The 16,023-nt window shown below is 37.7% G+C and overlaps 2 protein-coding genes and 2 long non-coding RNA genes across 4 annotated transcripts in view; 1 reads left to right on the top strand and 3 right to left on the bottom strand.

The window, feature by feature from the left end:
• LOC126008822 (uncharacterized) overlaps positions 1-3,815 on the bottom strand; it is a 60,684-nt gene extending 56,869 nt beyond the window's left edge. Inside the window, exon 1 of the long non-coding RNA XR_007495862.1 lies at positions 3,771-3,815. This is a non-coding gene — a long non-coding RNA (uncharacterized LOC126008822). The remainder of the gene's footprint in view (positions 1-3,770) is intronic.
• LOC126009380 (complement C5-like) overlaps positions 1-15,052 on the bottom strand; it is a 131,102-nt gene extending 116,050 nt beyond the window's left edge. The window contains exons 1-3 of the mRNA XM_049773787.1: positions 14,950-15,052; positions 14,316-14,495; positions 12,629-12,832 (exon numbers count right to left, since the gene is read on the bottom strand). Of these exons, the coding sequence (XP_049629744.1) occupies positions 12,629-12,832; positions 14,316-14,495; positions 14,950-15,006 (441 nt within the window). The 5' untranslated portion in view covers positions 15,007-15,052. The remainder of the gene's footprint in view (positions 1-12,628; positions 12,833-14,315; positions 14,496-14,949) is intronic.
• The window catches only part of LOC126008810 (protein CutA homolog), a 484,819-nt gene that overhangs the window by 368,279 nt on the left and 100,517 nt on the right, over positions 1-16,023 (top strand). The window lies entirely within an intron of this gene.
• Positions 2,285-3,134, bottom strand: LOC126008823 (uncharacterized). The gene is made up of 2 exons (XR_007495863.1): positions 3,086-3,134; positions 2,285-2,341 (listed from the first exon to the last, which is right to left on the bottom strand). It is a non-coding gene; the product is annotated as an uncharacterized LOC126008823 (long non-coding RNA).

Below are 16,023 nucleotides of genomic sequence, written 5' to 3'. Positions count from 1 at the left end.
ATATTTTGCACCATCCTATTTCTCTTAGCAGTCAAATTTTTGGTCCTTGTGGAATTGATTAGAGTGCATCCCAGATGTCTCTGCTTTTGAAATGTGAGTTCTGATGCTAGAAAGAGATGGAAATATGATGGTTTGTTTAAATGAGATCAAAGATGATTTAATTATCACTAGGGATGGAGAAAGATGAAAGAGCTTAATCAGATGGAAATATTTGCATACACTTGACTTATAAAAGAGAGATAAGGGACAGAATGTTTAGAGAATGCTCTGTTGTGACTCCTTAATTAATGTAGTCATTATATGTTCATTGGATGCATGAATGTCATCAAGGACGAATGAGAACCTTGGAATGGAGTCAGAGAATATGCTTGATATTTTTCTTAATGCAGTTAATTTATTTATTCATTTTGGATTTTTGCCCACATCCAGGGGCACTCAGGGATTACTCCTGAGTATGCACTCAAAAATCACTCCTGGCTTGGGGACCATATGAATGCCTGGGGAGGGAAACACAGACTATCCTAGGGTAGTATGGGCAAGGTAGATGACTTACCCCTTGTGCCTCTACTCCTTACCCAAGAAGCTTGATATTTTTTGAGCATACTCTTTTAAACAGTTTTAAAAACGTATTGAACTATGATCATTATTTGTAAGAGAATAAAGAAAGAACAGAGACATACAAATTTTAATGTAGAATCAGGCTCTATTATCTATAACATTTTGAAACCACTGTTCCTTAAATGAGATAAACGTTTATTTCTTTTTTAGAAGTCCAAGATTTGTAACGCAGTTACACATGTCATAGAGTAATATAATAGTATCCTTTGTTCTTGTATGTTACAATCTCTCTATCATCTTCATGTTATTTTGTAGTTAATGATGGTTGTATCAAGGTCGTTTTTTCTTTTTTGATTTGCAGCTGTAATAAACACAAAAGAGGACATGCATGACAACCATGAAAAGGCTTCTTTCTAGAGAGGTGCCTTACTTTTAATCCCTCCCCATCGAATAACTCTCTTCCTGGTTCGTTTTTTCATCTTAAATTTCCAGAGCACTTGGAAGTTAGCTGAACCAAACTTTAAGAGATAGAAGTGAGATAATATGCTTAGCTAAAGTTGACATTTTAAAAATAAGTGTGTGACAGATAAATACAGCTTTATTTTTTATTTATTTTTATTTATTTTATTTTATTTATTTATTTTATTTAAATATATTTAAATATATTTATTATTTGTGATAAGAAGCACTTCTTCTGTATTTCAGAAATATACTATGGAATTCAACTCAACTATAAGAAATTTTGACTTTTGCTACAACTTGATTAATTTAGAAGGTATCATGCTTAAGGAATATAAAGTGGAGGAAAATATCACATTATCTGACATGTAACATAAGGTGGTAAAAAAACCCCAAAGCAAGTAAATAGAAAGCATCAAATGATAAGAAACTCTTGGACGTTGACTGCAGAATAAAATTTACAAAGTAGTTAATGAAGGGTTTATTTTTTCTTTTTTGTAGGGGGAGACATGGCAGATTGGAAGTGACAGTGATGACTGAACTCGGGCATTTACTTGCTGGTGTAGATGTGGTAAATTTGTTTATCAGAAGCATAAGTACCAGGCCGGAGAGACAGCATGGAGGTAAGGCATTTGCCTTGCATGCAGAATGATGGTGGTTCAAATCCTGGCATCCCATATGGTCCCCTGAGCCTGCCAGGAGTGATTTCTGAGCTCACAGCCAGGAGTAACCACTGAGCGCTACTGGGTGTGACCCCACAAAAAAGAAAAGAAAAGAAAAGGCATAAGTACCACCACTACTGTAGCCTTGTTACTTCCAGTATAATAATAAAAAAAGTCTATAATCTTTCTACTTATTCAGCAGTTATGCCACATTTCTCCAAAGCTCACCTTTTGTACCAATTTCCTTTGTATTTCTAGGGAAATATCTAAGAAATATTTCTCTCATGTTTTTTTCACAAAAGCATGGGTTTTTTTTTTTTTTTCAACCAAACCTCCATTCAACTTTCTTGTTTGGTATACTAGCTGCTGTATTGTGAAAGAATCTCTCACTGCTCTTCCCCTGCTCCATTCCAAGTCTTCTGGATGCCAGCTATTCAGTTTTCTCAGCATTGAAGTCAATTGTGTGCACTAATTTTGGGTCAGATTTCTCAGGGTTTGATTCTAGTGCCACATCTCATCTGATTTGGGTTCTTTGGTGCCATCCACTTACTGCCGTCGACACTGGAGTCGGGGTCTTGGAAATGTCTCTGTGACGTTGTTCTTAATGACCAGAAGGTGATCTTCAGACACCTTCAGTTGCAGCTCATCAATGACACACAGACCTACAAGAGACGCCAGTGCACGAGGTGAATTGGGGCCCCGGAGTCAATTTGACTCTCAGACAGCTCGGCTGGACTGCAAGGAAGAGAAGAATCTTCGAGCAGGCATTCTTTCCCCTCCCCTCCTCTCTCTTCCTTCACAGGAATCCCTCTGAAATCAAAGGAGTGGCTTTGATTTGATTTTGTGAAATTAAAAGTCAAAATCATTGCTCTCAAAATTAAGGCCTGGGAAAATATTATGGGGGACAGAGAGATAGTCCAGCAGCTAAAGCAATTCCTTGTATGTGGCAGACCTAGTTCAATCCACACCACCATATATGTTTCTCTTAGAACCTCCATGAGTGACCCCTGAGCACAAAGCCAGAAGTTCGTCTTGAGTATGTAGGCTGTGGCCCAACATTTAAAAAATATTATATTAACGGAATATTTCCAAGACATAATTATTTCTTTTTTATTTATTTAGTTTTTGGCCACACCTGGTGATGCTCAGGGGTTACTCCTGGATATACACTCAGAAATCGCTCCTGGCTTGGGGGACTTATGAGCCTCCGGGGGATAGAAACCTGGTCCATCCTAGACTACATGGACAGGCAGACACCTTACGACCTGCACCACTGCTCTAGCCCCAAATATTTCTTTTTAAAAACTGGGCTTTTATGAGTCTTATATACTTTATGGTCAATGAATAATACAAATGTTTTTATAAAGAAACAATTCCCTAATTTGGTAAATCTATAAGTTGCTTACCTTTATCTGAAATGCTAATACCTTGAATTTCCCATGTAGTTAACAAACCAGGCAAATCCACCTGATACCTAAAACAAAAACATTTCACAGCTGAAACCTAATTACCTAGAACCAACTAAACAGTAGAATTTCTGTGTTTCCCCCATGGGCTCCTGAGACAAAGAACAAGCAAACAAATTTAAATCCGTGCTCACAGAGATGAGTTTAAGGAACAACTAAGAACAACAGTGTCTGGGACTGAAAATAAAATTCTCTAAATGCATTAGTTTAAATTATATTAAACTACAAGTTACCTAGAGGAAGACTGTTTCAGTATAGACAGATATTCATGGTTTACCATAGATTGAGTGTGTCCCATTACAAAATCAGAAAGGAAGCCAAAACCCCATGGAGCTGATATTTGGAAAATGGATATATCAGAGACTACTACGCATGTGGATGGATCAATGTAGGCTGCAAGGGAGCTACAAGATAGCTTTATTTGTTGGAACATAAAGTAATTATTAATTTTTCTGCTACTTTTTATATTCATAAATATAATACATCCACCAACTAAATTATTCTATTTCAAATGCCATTACTATCCTTAATTAGAAAGGAACTGTTAGGCGTGTAGGGGAACACTGACTATCATTTTGATATGTTTTATATCTTCTAAGGAAAAAAAAATAAAGTTTTACAATACCTTGTGGGAACATGATACACTTTCCATAACCAGTTTTCTGAAAATTTGTAGTGTTCTGAATCTCCAATATAAATTAGAAATATAAAAATACAAAGTGAATATAAAACATAAAATAGATTAATGTGTTCTAGCTAAGTTTAAATTAAAATTTTAAGACCTCTAGTTACACATTTAAGTTATGTCATAGCAAAATTAAAAAATAAAATTCTTAATTTATATGTCTAAAATATAATCTATATAACAAGCAAGATTCAGAATGTTAACATAGATATAAAACACAATACATAAAATGAAGATTTGTGAATAGATAGAAATTTTATATTGGTAAAATTTTTTTGAATACTAACTTTGTAAGTAATGGAATTAACTTGCAAAGAGAGTGAGAATAGGCCAGATATTTTTGCTCTATTATTAACGGTCTTCTATACAGTATTTGTTTTATACAAAAACTGTCACACAATTTTGATAGAGTAACAAGAAATGAAATAAAAAATGTAAGTTAGATATAAGAAATAAATACTGGGGCCGGGAAGGTGGCGCTACAGGTTAGGTGTCTGCCTTGCAAGTGGATGGACCGCGGTTCGATCCCCCGGTGTCCCATATGGTCCCCCCAAGCCAGGGGTGATTTCTGAGCGCATAGCCAGGAGTAACCCCTGAGCTTCAAACGGGTGTGGCCCAAAAACCAAAAAAAAAAAATTAAATAAATAAATACTAAGAAATATGCTCAAGATACCCAATTTAGTTGCCAGAAATAATTCCCCCAAAATGTCCAGGAGAAAATACAACAACAGACCACTGAAGGCTGGAGCAGGTAGAGCACTGGCTTTATATGTTGCCAACTTAGGTTCAACTCTAGATATTTAATATGATCCTCAGCCCACCAGGAGTGGTCTCTTATTTATTTGGTTTTGAGGTCACACCTGGCAGTGCTCATGTTTTACTCCTGGTTTTGTGCTCAGAGATCATCACGGTAGACACCACTATTGAACACAGGTTGACTATACACAGCAAGCACTCTACCATTGTAGTATTGCTCTGGTCCCAGGAGGGCTTTCTGAGCACAGAGCCAGAATAATCTCCAAGTACACCAGGTGTGGCTCAAAAACTAAGAAGAAAAAGAATCAATTAAATCTTGAGCTTTTTTTTTTTTTTTAAGGAAAAACGTGATTGACAAGTCCTTAGCTAGACCAATGAAGAAAATAGGATAAAATAACCCTCTAAAAATAGAATTAGAAATGAAAGGGGATATCATAGATTACAGAATAGAGAACTACAAAGAATCCTAGGACTACTAAAAGTCACAACAGTAACGTATGGAACTTAGGAGAAACAGATCTAAGAGACAACTTCTCAAGTTAGATTAGAAAGAAAAGAAACCTGAACATAAACTACCTAGTAAGTTAATGGTAATACTGGGACTTGGTGCTGTACAAACTGGTGTACTGTCTACCATCTATTGTCACTAACTACTTCGAATTTTGGAGCGGAATTGCAAGAGTTTATGTTCCATCTTTTCTGTCTTCAACCAACTTTGAAAGAACTTCATTCTATTCAGCCAGACTTGCTAGCAACATCTTTCTGCCTGGAAATTTTGTATACATACCAAATCCTCCTGCTGCTGGTCTGGGTAGGAAGATTTTCGACTTCAGATCCTTTACTAAGTTACAGCAAGTATTAAAAGCTCTATAGCAATTGGGGCCAATCGTAATTCGGGCAGCTCTTTCCAGGCAACTCTCTTCTGTTTGAAAGGCTCCATCCAAGCAGCATTTCTGTATGTGCTTGTGTGTGTATGTGGATGCTGAGATGAAAATACAATTAGTTTCAGTCAAGTACAGATTCAAAGGCTGAGATTTGAGTTAGAGATTGGGTCCAGCTTTCCTCTTGTACCTTCCCCACACTCCTTAAAATTTCCCCTGTCACATTTCATTTTGTGTGAATGATGACCAACCCAGCTGAAATAGCTTCTTGGGGAAATTTCTTTCTTACAAGATAATTGTTCTATTTCACAGAGCTTCAATTTCTAGAAAATCTTCCTGATTTCTGAATCCAAATATAATTCAAATTACTAGTATCCCTGGAGCAAATTCATTTGTGCAGAAAAGTCCTATTCTCAACTGCTGGATCTTGGAAGACAGTCATAATGACTGCCCAAGTCTTACTCTTTCTCTAGTATACATCATAATTAAACATTGTTTATTTGAAGTTTTTTGTAGGACATAAGACGAATTTCAAAAGCTCCAGACATTCTTCCTCCATGCACTCTCTTAGCAGATGCAGCATGGCATCGTCCAGTCCTTAGCTTGAGTGGTTCTACAGAGAGCAAGTGGATTCACTGAGGTTGCCTGTTCGGATTCAGTCTTAGAGCCTGGGAAGTATAATGAAGGGAAAGGCCTCTCTTTATGGATCAGAAACTCTAACACTGGTGGCTGCCCAGTGCTTTTGATTCTTCGAACTTGATGGGATGGGACAATTTTTCAAGACTCACTTTACTATTACAGATTGATTCTTTTGCTTGTTTCTTTGTTTGGGCCACACCTGGTAGTGCTCAGGGATTACTCCTGGCTCTGTATGCAGGAATTTCTCCTGGTGGCTCCGGAGGAACCTAGAGGTTGCAGATCAAACATGGGTTGATTGCATGCAAAGCAATATTATTGCTCTGATCCCTAATTGTTTTGAATTCTGTCAAAGTCAGAGTGGACCTTTGGGAAAAGGACCTTATAGAACAAACCATTCTTTCTGTTATATTTATTGTGTTCCTTCTGAGCTAAGTTCCTCCTGAGCAAGTGCTTAACTTACATCAAGCCTTTGTAAGTAAGTGTGGGTTTATTTACCTTGGGTGACTAAGTCCATATAGAGCCAAAACACAGAACCCCTAATCTTTTCCACCCTTTTTACAGCAATGAGCTAAGAGAGAAAATGTCACATATGTAGGTTTAGACATCATAATTTAGGAAAAGAAAATGAAAGTCGAGTACCTTTTTTTTTAATTTTCGTTTCCAAGTTTCTTTTTGATCTGAGAGGTTTTCTAAAAGATCCATCTATTAAAAAAAGGTAATGACTTAAATAAGCACTTGAAAAGGTCACAGATTTGGAGCAGAGGAGAATTGTCATTGGGTCAGTGGCAATGCTCACCACACAGTCCCCGAGTTAGATTCCCAGCAGTACCTGACGCTTCTGACCACTTCCTGGTGGACCTCCAGAGATCTCCAAGCAAGTTAGTTTATTTAGATCTGTGTCAAGCATGACAAGCATTTGTGACAGCTTGGAACTCTCTTACTTATCCCTGTGTACTATTTTTTATTTATGAGAAGTCAAAAAATACGTTTAAAAATATGACCTTTGCTGAGCCTAGTAGACTTAAGTTTTGATCATTCGCCTCTGTGTTGTCATGAACAATATGAGGTAAATTTGTGTCTACATGGATGCAGGCTGTGGTGGTGGGTGGAAACTGGGATAAAAGGTAACTTGTGAAGGGAAGGTCACACTGGTGGTGAGATTGGTGTTTGAACATTTAATAATTTAAATGACTGTATTATGAACACGTGCTAAGTGACATGCTATAAGGTTAGAATGTCCCAGTAAAGTCACAATTCAGGAAAAAGCATTTTGCACAAACATTTATTTGGAGATATAAATGAGTGTATTGTCAGAAAAATCCGGGTATTCCCTTAAATATTAGGTTAGAGATTCACATATATTTTGGGGGGGTCAGAAATATATTTTGCACGCACAGAGCCCCAAGTTCAAATATGATCCGAAGCAGTGAATATCCTGCCATATCACAGGAGGCCCCGAAGCACTGCCTGATGTGGCACTACTAATCTCACGTACTGCCAGGTCCCAGCATGTGGTCTCCAGCATCACCAGAGTCTATCATCGAACCATCCTGACCATTGACTTGGACAAGTATTGCTGCGAGTGTCCTGGGCCCTCTTCTCATTGTTTGGGAACTTCCCTCCATGCAAAAACCCCTCAGGTTCCTAAAAGCTTAGAGAGTTACCGTCTTGTGGGGAGTTCTCTGCAGGCACATTGGTCAGGACAGTGAGTCCCGTGGAGGAGAGCCCTTCGGCATTATTCCTGCTACCGCCTGTTCTGCAGTCCTGGTCATGTTTCTGAGCAGACTGGAGGATCTGTTAAGAGAAGAAATCACGTCCCACCCATCTGCCCAAGAACCAACACTCATGACCATTATGGGGAATACCTAGATTGGGTAAATCTATAAAATGATACTCTCCAATAAATGATTCCCTAATTTTTCAATTATTTCCTTAGTTTTCTCATTAATGAAGAGACTTTACTCTCCAAATAAATGTGAGTCTTCAAAGCCACTGCACCCATTCCTGGGATGTATCCTGTTGAATAAATACTTTTTACTATAATCTGTACTGTCTTGTCCTTCATTTTTTTGACAAAGACAACAAAACACTAGTGCAACAAGGATATGGCCCTGGGGACACTGTCACACTCTCAGAGATATCCCTTTCTATGAAGAAGTTCCAGGGTTGATCACCAGCATGTCGTGTCTCCACTACCACTGGGAATGAAAACAAGAACCACCAAACTATATCCTAATATCTGCCAGGTGAGGCAAAAAGCCATTCCCATATTTTTTTCTTTTTGAGCCACATTCAGGAATTACTCCTGGCTATGCGATCAGAAATCGGTCCTGGCTTGAGGGTCCATATGGGATGCCAGGGATTGAACTCAGCTCTGTTTTGGGTCAGCTGCATGCAAGACAAATACCCTACACCTATTTCTGCTCTACCCTCTGGCCCTGCTTTTAAAATAAATTGAATTTTTTTGCCATTCCATTTTTAAAGGAAAAAAAATAAATTGATTTCTCTTATTTCTCCCATTTTCTTTTGTGTATTCTTTTGCTTTGGGGCCACATCCAAAGCAGGGGTTACTCCTGGCTCTGTGCTCAGAAATCCCTCCTGAGAGGCTCAGGGGAACCATATGCAATGCCCTGGATCACAATGGGTCAGCTGCATGCAAGCCAAATTCCCTCTGGGCTGTATTATTGTTAAGGCACCCCTATTTCTTCCTCCTTTCTGGCGGTGATCTCTTACTTCCTACATGAGCCCTCTATTTAATTTCTACCCAGAAGAGAAGAAAAAGGGGTATATGTTCAATGAGTATTTTTAATAAAAATATTGATTCTTTATCAAAGTTAGTGACCATGATTGAGTGAAATTTTGAGTTGTCAGTAGGAGGAGTTCCATGTGTGGAAAGGCAGGAAGGGAAAATTGGAAAATGACCAGTTCAGCTACATTCAGAGACATGCAAATTGCCTACCAGTCTCTTTTTTCTGCTGCGCTTTATCTCTGTCATGTAGATTTAATATGCTTAAGCTATGAGAACCTCAGAGTTTACAGTAATGCACCTCCTTTAACATAAGGAAAATTTATTTTAATACACAAATGTAAGAAGTACTTTGTCGCAGATCAATAAGATTAGAGTTTATTCTTATAAAAGCTTAAAAAAGTCTTAAAGACTAGGATAATATCACAAATAACTTGAAGGTAGATGGTTTGAAAAGAGTTACTTTGAGGTGTTTCTGAGCATCAACAAATTACATTTTGTAAGTTCCCTGAGTAAACAAGATTTTATCATTTCTGTTGTTTCCACCAATGAAGTACATAAGTACAAAACAATAAGTTGTAGTATAAATTGATTGGATATATAATCTTGACAGAGTTAGATAGACAGACCAAATGACATCTATACATATAGATAAGATAGATATATACATAACAAAAAGAGAACACAACTGAACAATTTCACTTAGTTATGTCATTGCTGTGAATCAACTAAGTTATCAATATTTCTGCTATAGTTTTCTTCATTAGCAGAACGCCTCTTGTATTCAAAACATTTAAAATGTTTGAAACAATTTAAAATTATTTTAAACATTGAAATTCTAGTCCAGGTATGTTGTGAACTTTTTTTTTTTGTCACACCCAGGAGTGTTCAGGGGTTACTTCTGGATCTGTGCTCGGAAGTCACTCCTGGCCAGTTCTGGGGACCATATAAGATGCCGGCATTCGAAGTGAGGTCAGTCCTTTGTTGGCCATGTGCAAGGCAAAGGCCTTGCCACTGTGCTATCACTCTGGTTCCTATTGTGAACTTTGAATAATATTATAGGTGTTTGATTAGGGAGAGTGTCAACGGCCTGGATTGTCTGTTTGCATGCAAGAAATCGTGGTCCATTCCCACTCTGGGTGGTTCACTAAGCACCACTGGGTGGTTCACTTGGAGCAACACTAAACTACTAAGCTGGAAGAGATTCTGAGCATTACATGGTGCTCAGGATCACAAAAACACAAGTGTATAGATGTAAAAGTGTTAGATCAAATTCATCAAGCACTGGCTGCTGTCATTACTACCCTTCAATATTGTTTAGAAGACAAACATTAGTGTAACTGCAACTTTCCTTTTACTTTTCACCCAACCATGGTAGTCACTTGGCACCAAATCCTGCCAAGTACCAGAAACCAGTCACTTGACTTACTCTTTTCATGGAATTTTTTCTCATATCTAGAAAGTGACTTAATTTAGAGTTCACTGAGGATAAAGCCACCCATGCTTCGAACCGACTTTCCAAAGTCAGAGAAATAGTATCGCTGCGAGAGTGTGAATCTCTGCGTGGAGACAGATGAATCTAAAAGGAGTTGAGAGAGAAAGAACCTTAGATGCAAATGGAATTGTCACATGGCAATTGAGACAATGTCAAATAAACAAAAGAAGTTCAGGCTACAAGAGTATTTGTAGCTTACTTGGAGGGGGTTGCCACAATTTTCTTCGACCTTTAGGCAGACAGAGTCAGACACCAATTCTGTCCTCTGATCTTCTCTGACAAAGAAGTAGACAAGGAGGCAGGCTGCAGGAGCCATGTGCTGAGTCCCAAGAAGGTCCAGCGGTTGGGATGGGGAACCTGGGAGTTTCTTTATTGTACCAAAGTGTCTGATTTTTCCTCTAGATGAAATCTAAAAAAACACACAGCATCAAAGAAGCATTAGAGTGGGTTTTAAAACTGAGTTGATAAAAAGAGGTAGAGAATTAGTCTGCTACTTTGCATTTGGCATACATAAACCAACATATTCATTATGTTTGATTATGGTTTTTATTGAATTAATTTATTATTATTTAAGCACCATGATTACAAACATAAATATAGTTGGGTTTGAGTCACAAACAGAACACCCCCTTTACCAGAGCAGCATTCCAATCCCCTATGCCCCCCTCCCTCCTTCCTATCCCCTGCCTATCCCCTAGCATTCTACTACAGTTATTATAAATTTTTTTAAAGTGCAGTAAGCTGTTTTTTTCTTAAAGGATAAATGTTAAAGACAAGTACAGTAGTAAAGATGTGAAAGTGGCAAGCGCCTTTGTTGGCATAGGCCCAGAAAATATGGGGCAAAAGAAAAAAATCCTTAGCATGATTACAAGAAGGCCTCACCCCAGAAGTTTATTGGCATAAGATTAACTCTGGGCTCCAGGCATACCAGTCTATCCAACCCCTGAGTCATTGTCTAGGGTCCGAGTGAAACTTTATTGTACTTTGGCTGTTGTTGGTGTCGGGTTCCTGTATTTAAAGAATCTGGATTCTGTGCATTTCCTTCATAGAAGTCAGGCTGACGTGGAGCATCTTGTACTTTCACCTCACTATTAGATGTGGAGAGACCTGCCCTGCAAGCAGGTTGTTGTTCAGTCTTCTGGGTGTTGAGAGCACTCTTTGGAGTAAGTCAATGCCAGTGATTAAGGTTTTATGAAGCTCATTGTGCAGGCACATAAATTGAGAGACACAGACAGCAACTAAAATTGTAAAAGTATCCTCTTTCAATAGCAATCCTCATATTGCCATTTTAGTAACTGGCTTACATGTTATCCATCATTAAAGTAAGGCATTCAGAATTATTTGCCTTCAAAGATTGTTCCTGAATATGAGAATTAAACCATGAGCATGCTTCATGCTCTTGGCTTTGCTAGTGTGTACTTAAATAAAGAAAAATAATTTTGATCTTTCCTTCTTTTTATAGTATTGGGATCCTAGAGCTATACACATTTGCTTGTGGTGTTTTCTGATGATATCTATGTCTTAGTGTTTGTTGTCACTAGATTGTGCTGCACCAGACATCATACATATTTGTTGGTGTCAGGGATCCAAAACAATAGTACTACCAGGATCACCATCCATATTTGGGGAGCCTCAAAGCCATGCCTGCAAGGCAGGCACTCAAACACTGAGCCATTTCTTGGACCCTCTAGTTGTGTCTCAGTCATGAACCATGCCAGGAGTCAATGTCTCCATTCTTGAGTACATGATCTAATGTTTTCCTTTTTACATAAGGCAAAGTTAAGGGCTATTGACAAGTCTTTGCCATATAATTTCTTCCATTTCTCTTCATTTTCCATGACTAGTCTGAATATGAATAAAGGCTGTCAACAAACCCTTGTCATCATGCAAAATGATCATTGTAGAAGTTGAAAGACCTAAAGCAAAATTTCAACCCTACCCTACCCTAAATAGTAATGACCTGATGGATACTGACCTCTCCACTTTGTCCCATGCTGCTACTGAATTCCAAGAGGTGCTGTGATACTCTTTCTGAAGGTGAAGAGGGGCATGTTCTTTTTCTGACTGAAACCATCTATGATCCTGGTTGCAATCATGGTGCTTAAATAAAGATTATTTTTCTTAAAAAAGATTGTGAAGTCTGTGCGAATTAGTGGGTCTATTTGTTCAGTGAGTATCATGTTTAGAGCTGCTTTGTCTCAGTGAGGAATTTATTCAAAGATCATTTTCACAAATTAAAGATTGTGGCCTTTAGATGCAAGTTAAATATGTTTGATCTTACCAGGTAATTGTAATGTGTAATCCTGTCTGCATAAGGACTTTTAGGAGTGATAGTTACGCTCAGATGTTCTCCCACCAGCAGTCTCTTGTCACTGTCAGGCCCGCTGAGAGAAAGGAAAATTTGGCTCTGACCTGCATAGGCCACTGCTCGAAAGTCTTTGCTGGCCTGATATTCCTCTGGAAGGTCTGGGTCATCCGTTCTGACCTAAGGAACATAGTGACAAAATGTCAGGCACTAACACTGCCCTTTCAAAATCAATGAGAACCGTGGCATGTGGGCGTTAGGAATCTACAATATGTTTATGACTTTAATTAGATTAAAGCTTTAGTTAGGTCTAATTATAAGTGGTTAACAGCTAGGAATGCATCCAAGCACTTTATATATTAGACTTCACAATAACGTATCAAAAAGCAAATTAGAAGTTTAATGCTTTAAAATCCTGTAAGATATATTATATATCAAGTGAAGATAAAAAAAAGTTGTAGATTACAATATTAAAATTAACTGTGAGTATCAAGTAGTTGTATATATTCTTTGGAGACAAATAAGAGCAGTGATCTGACACTAGGAATTGGTCTCGTTATATAACAAGCTAACTTATTCTCTCCTATTTTCCTTTTGTCACAGAAACTAGGAACTAGGGAAAGAGAAAATGTAGGAAGGAAATATTTTGTTGGTGTCAGGAACACAATCCAGGGCTTCATAAATGAGTGTTGAAAATTTATAGAAACATTAGTTGTAAGTAGCAATGCTAGCAAACAAATTTTGTGGGGGGAAGGAGAGAAAGAGAGGGAAGGGAAAACAAAAGATTTTTTGAAGGGTTTAGAGCTAGTGGGAATACTTATGAATATCTGTGCTAGAAATTGTTGACCTTAAACATTAGTTGAAGCCATATTTTATTTTTTGTAGCTGAATAATTGGAAATTATTTGCCACAGATATAGGTATAGTGAAGTCACTTTACCAGCAAGGAAAGATAAAAGAAAAATGGTTCATGCTATCAGAAAAGAGAGAGATAATGACACTTGCCTTATTTGAAAAACAAAACATCTATAGACTCAATCAGACCATATTTACTGGCTCCTATTGTGTATCAAAAGAATGCTGAAGCCAAAGAGACAGCACAGCCTGCCTGCACTGGTCTTATTCAAGGCTGACCCAGGTTTAATCATCTGCATTCTTTCCAGTTCTCTGAACCCTACTAAGGTTTACCCCTGAAGAGAGAAGCTGGAGTAAGCCCTGACTGAGCACAACTGCATGTAACCTAAATCAAATCAAATCAAATCAAATCAAAACAAAACAAAACAAAACACAAATATTTGCTTGAGATTGAGAGATAATATAGTACTGGGAAATGCAAAATGCTCATTCTGTTCAAAAAGCATGCCAGTTGCATTATCTTTACTGTTCTCAAATTGAGGGACAAGATGGTAACTTGAAATTATGTACTCTATGCACAGTTCTTTCTCTAAATTTCCAAATTTGAATAGCAATGTCATTAGCAAAACAAGCAAAAACTAGCCACTTAAATATAAAACTGATAGACTTATAGTAAGTTTAGTAGATATAATTATATTTCTTATAGCCACAAGTCAAAAATTTCCAAGAAATACCAACAAGTTTCTTGTACACTATCTTCTTCACAAAGCGAAGTGCTAAGAAATTCAACACATGAGACTTTTGCTTACATGAAAATCCAGTATGGTGACATCAGAGGGAATGTTAATGGTAAATGAGGCGACTCCATCAGAATTTGTTTCACTTTGTCTTATATTCAGGTCTGTCTTTGTCATTTGCTCCACTATTTTTGCTTTCAATGTTACAGCAATCCCTTTTACAACGTGGCCAACCACGTTCTTCACTTGCACCTGATGGGGCATATTCATTAAATGGATAATTTGCATTAATGTCTATAAGAAATGAGTAAACTTATTCTTTATTAAAATGAGGTTTTAAATAAGAAAACCTTAAAATTCTTTCTCTTTCGTTCCCAAGTGCTGAGGAAAAGAATTTAACTCATTGGTCAAAGGCTTTTCACCTAGGGTTATATTTCAAGCATTGAGAAACATGATAATGTAAGGTATAATTGCTGAATTGCTGACTGAATACTTGCTGTGTGTTGGAATAAGTTATTATCCTCATTAGTTGGAGACTACATTTTTCTTCACAGCCCTTATCATTTCCTTCTTCTATTCCTCATTTCCTTGAGCAAGCACTCATTAAAGTAACTCTATTTCAGACCACACTAGAGCAAGGTATCTCTGAAACCTATGTCTTGCTTTGCTTACCATTTGGTCATCTTAGATTTTCTAGTCATCTCACCTTGATCGAAAACGGAATCCCAGGCTTGAAGACAAGAGGTGAGGCAAACAAATCCATTGAGTATGGAAAGAGGACGTATTTAACATTAGCGTCTTTGCTTTTATAAGTAATTCTCCCAGCTAAAAAAGCAAGCATCAGTCTGAGAAATTGGTAAATTCATTGTAACATCCATCTGCCTGTGTTTCTATTCTGTGTCTGTCTTTATTGGGACAAGAACAAGTCATTCATTCCTGACATTTAATATAAAGCTATAACCTATATCTGATGATTTCTATGGTCATCTTGGAAGAGTTTTACCATTCCACAAACCTCAAGTGTGGTTGTCAGGAAGTTGCTAAGATATTTATTCACAATTTTCAGCTACATTTTCCTGATCAGACAACTTGCCAGATGATTTATCATATGGCGCTTCAAGTAATGAAAAGAGCCTCACATCCTCCACCTGCCCATAAAACTGTTGGGGGAAACACTCCCACGTGATATTCATTTCAAAGGTGTCATTCAAATACTGGGTGGTGTGGCAGAAGGTATGAGTTAACTCTAATAATCTGTAAGAAACCACCCTAATAGCTAGGGCACATTCATTATTTTAATACTTTAACTTTAGTTTGTTTGTTGCAGGGTAAATTCCATGTATCATGATTGTCTGCTCTTACTGGTAACATGAAGTGCAAATCATTCATGGATGAGTTGGGTTGGGAACAGAGAGGATCAACATTACAAAACGATGTCTGATATGGGCACCCCATCAGCATGGAGCTGTATTTTGAAAGAGCACCTACACTTACCCAACACGGAACCAGTATAACTTAGCAAATGATATCTAAACTTTCAAATAAGAAAGAGATTTAAGATCACCATGGAGGAGCACTACTACCAGCCTGCAAAATGGAAGTATGCAACCCAGGTGAGCCCCAAGCTAAAATGTGTGGGCTGCAAATTGATGTGTGATTTCCAGTGAAGACCAGAACCAACTATGGGAACCAAGTCACTCCAACGAAAACAACAGACAAGGGAAAGTGGGAATAAATGCAAAGAAGAGCTCAAGGAATAAATGTTCTTATGATTTTAGAA

Source organism: Suncus etruscus, chromosome 5, assembly GCF_024139225.1.
Source record: "Suncus etruscus isolate mSunEtr1 chromosome 5, mSunEtr1.pri.cur, whole genome shotgun sequence".
NCBI classification, from domain to species: Eukaryota; Metazoa; Chordata; class Mammalia; order Eulipotyphla; family Soricidae; genus Suncus; species Suncus etruscus.
The sequence above is the reverse complement of the archived record's forward strand: the minus strand, read 5'-3'. Positions and strand labels throughout refer to the sequence as shown.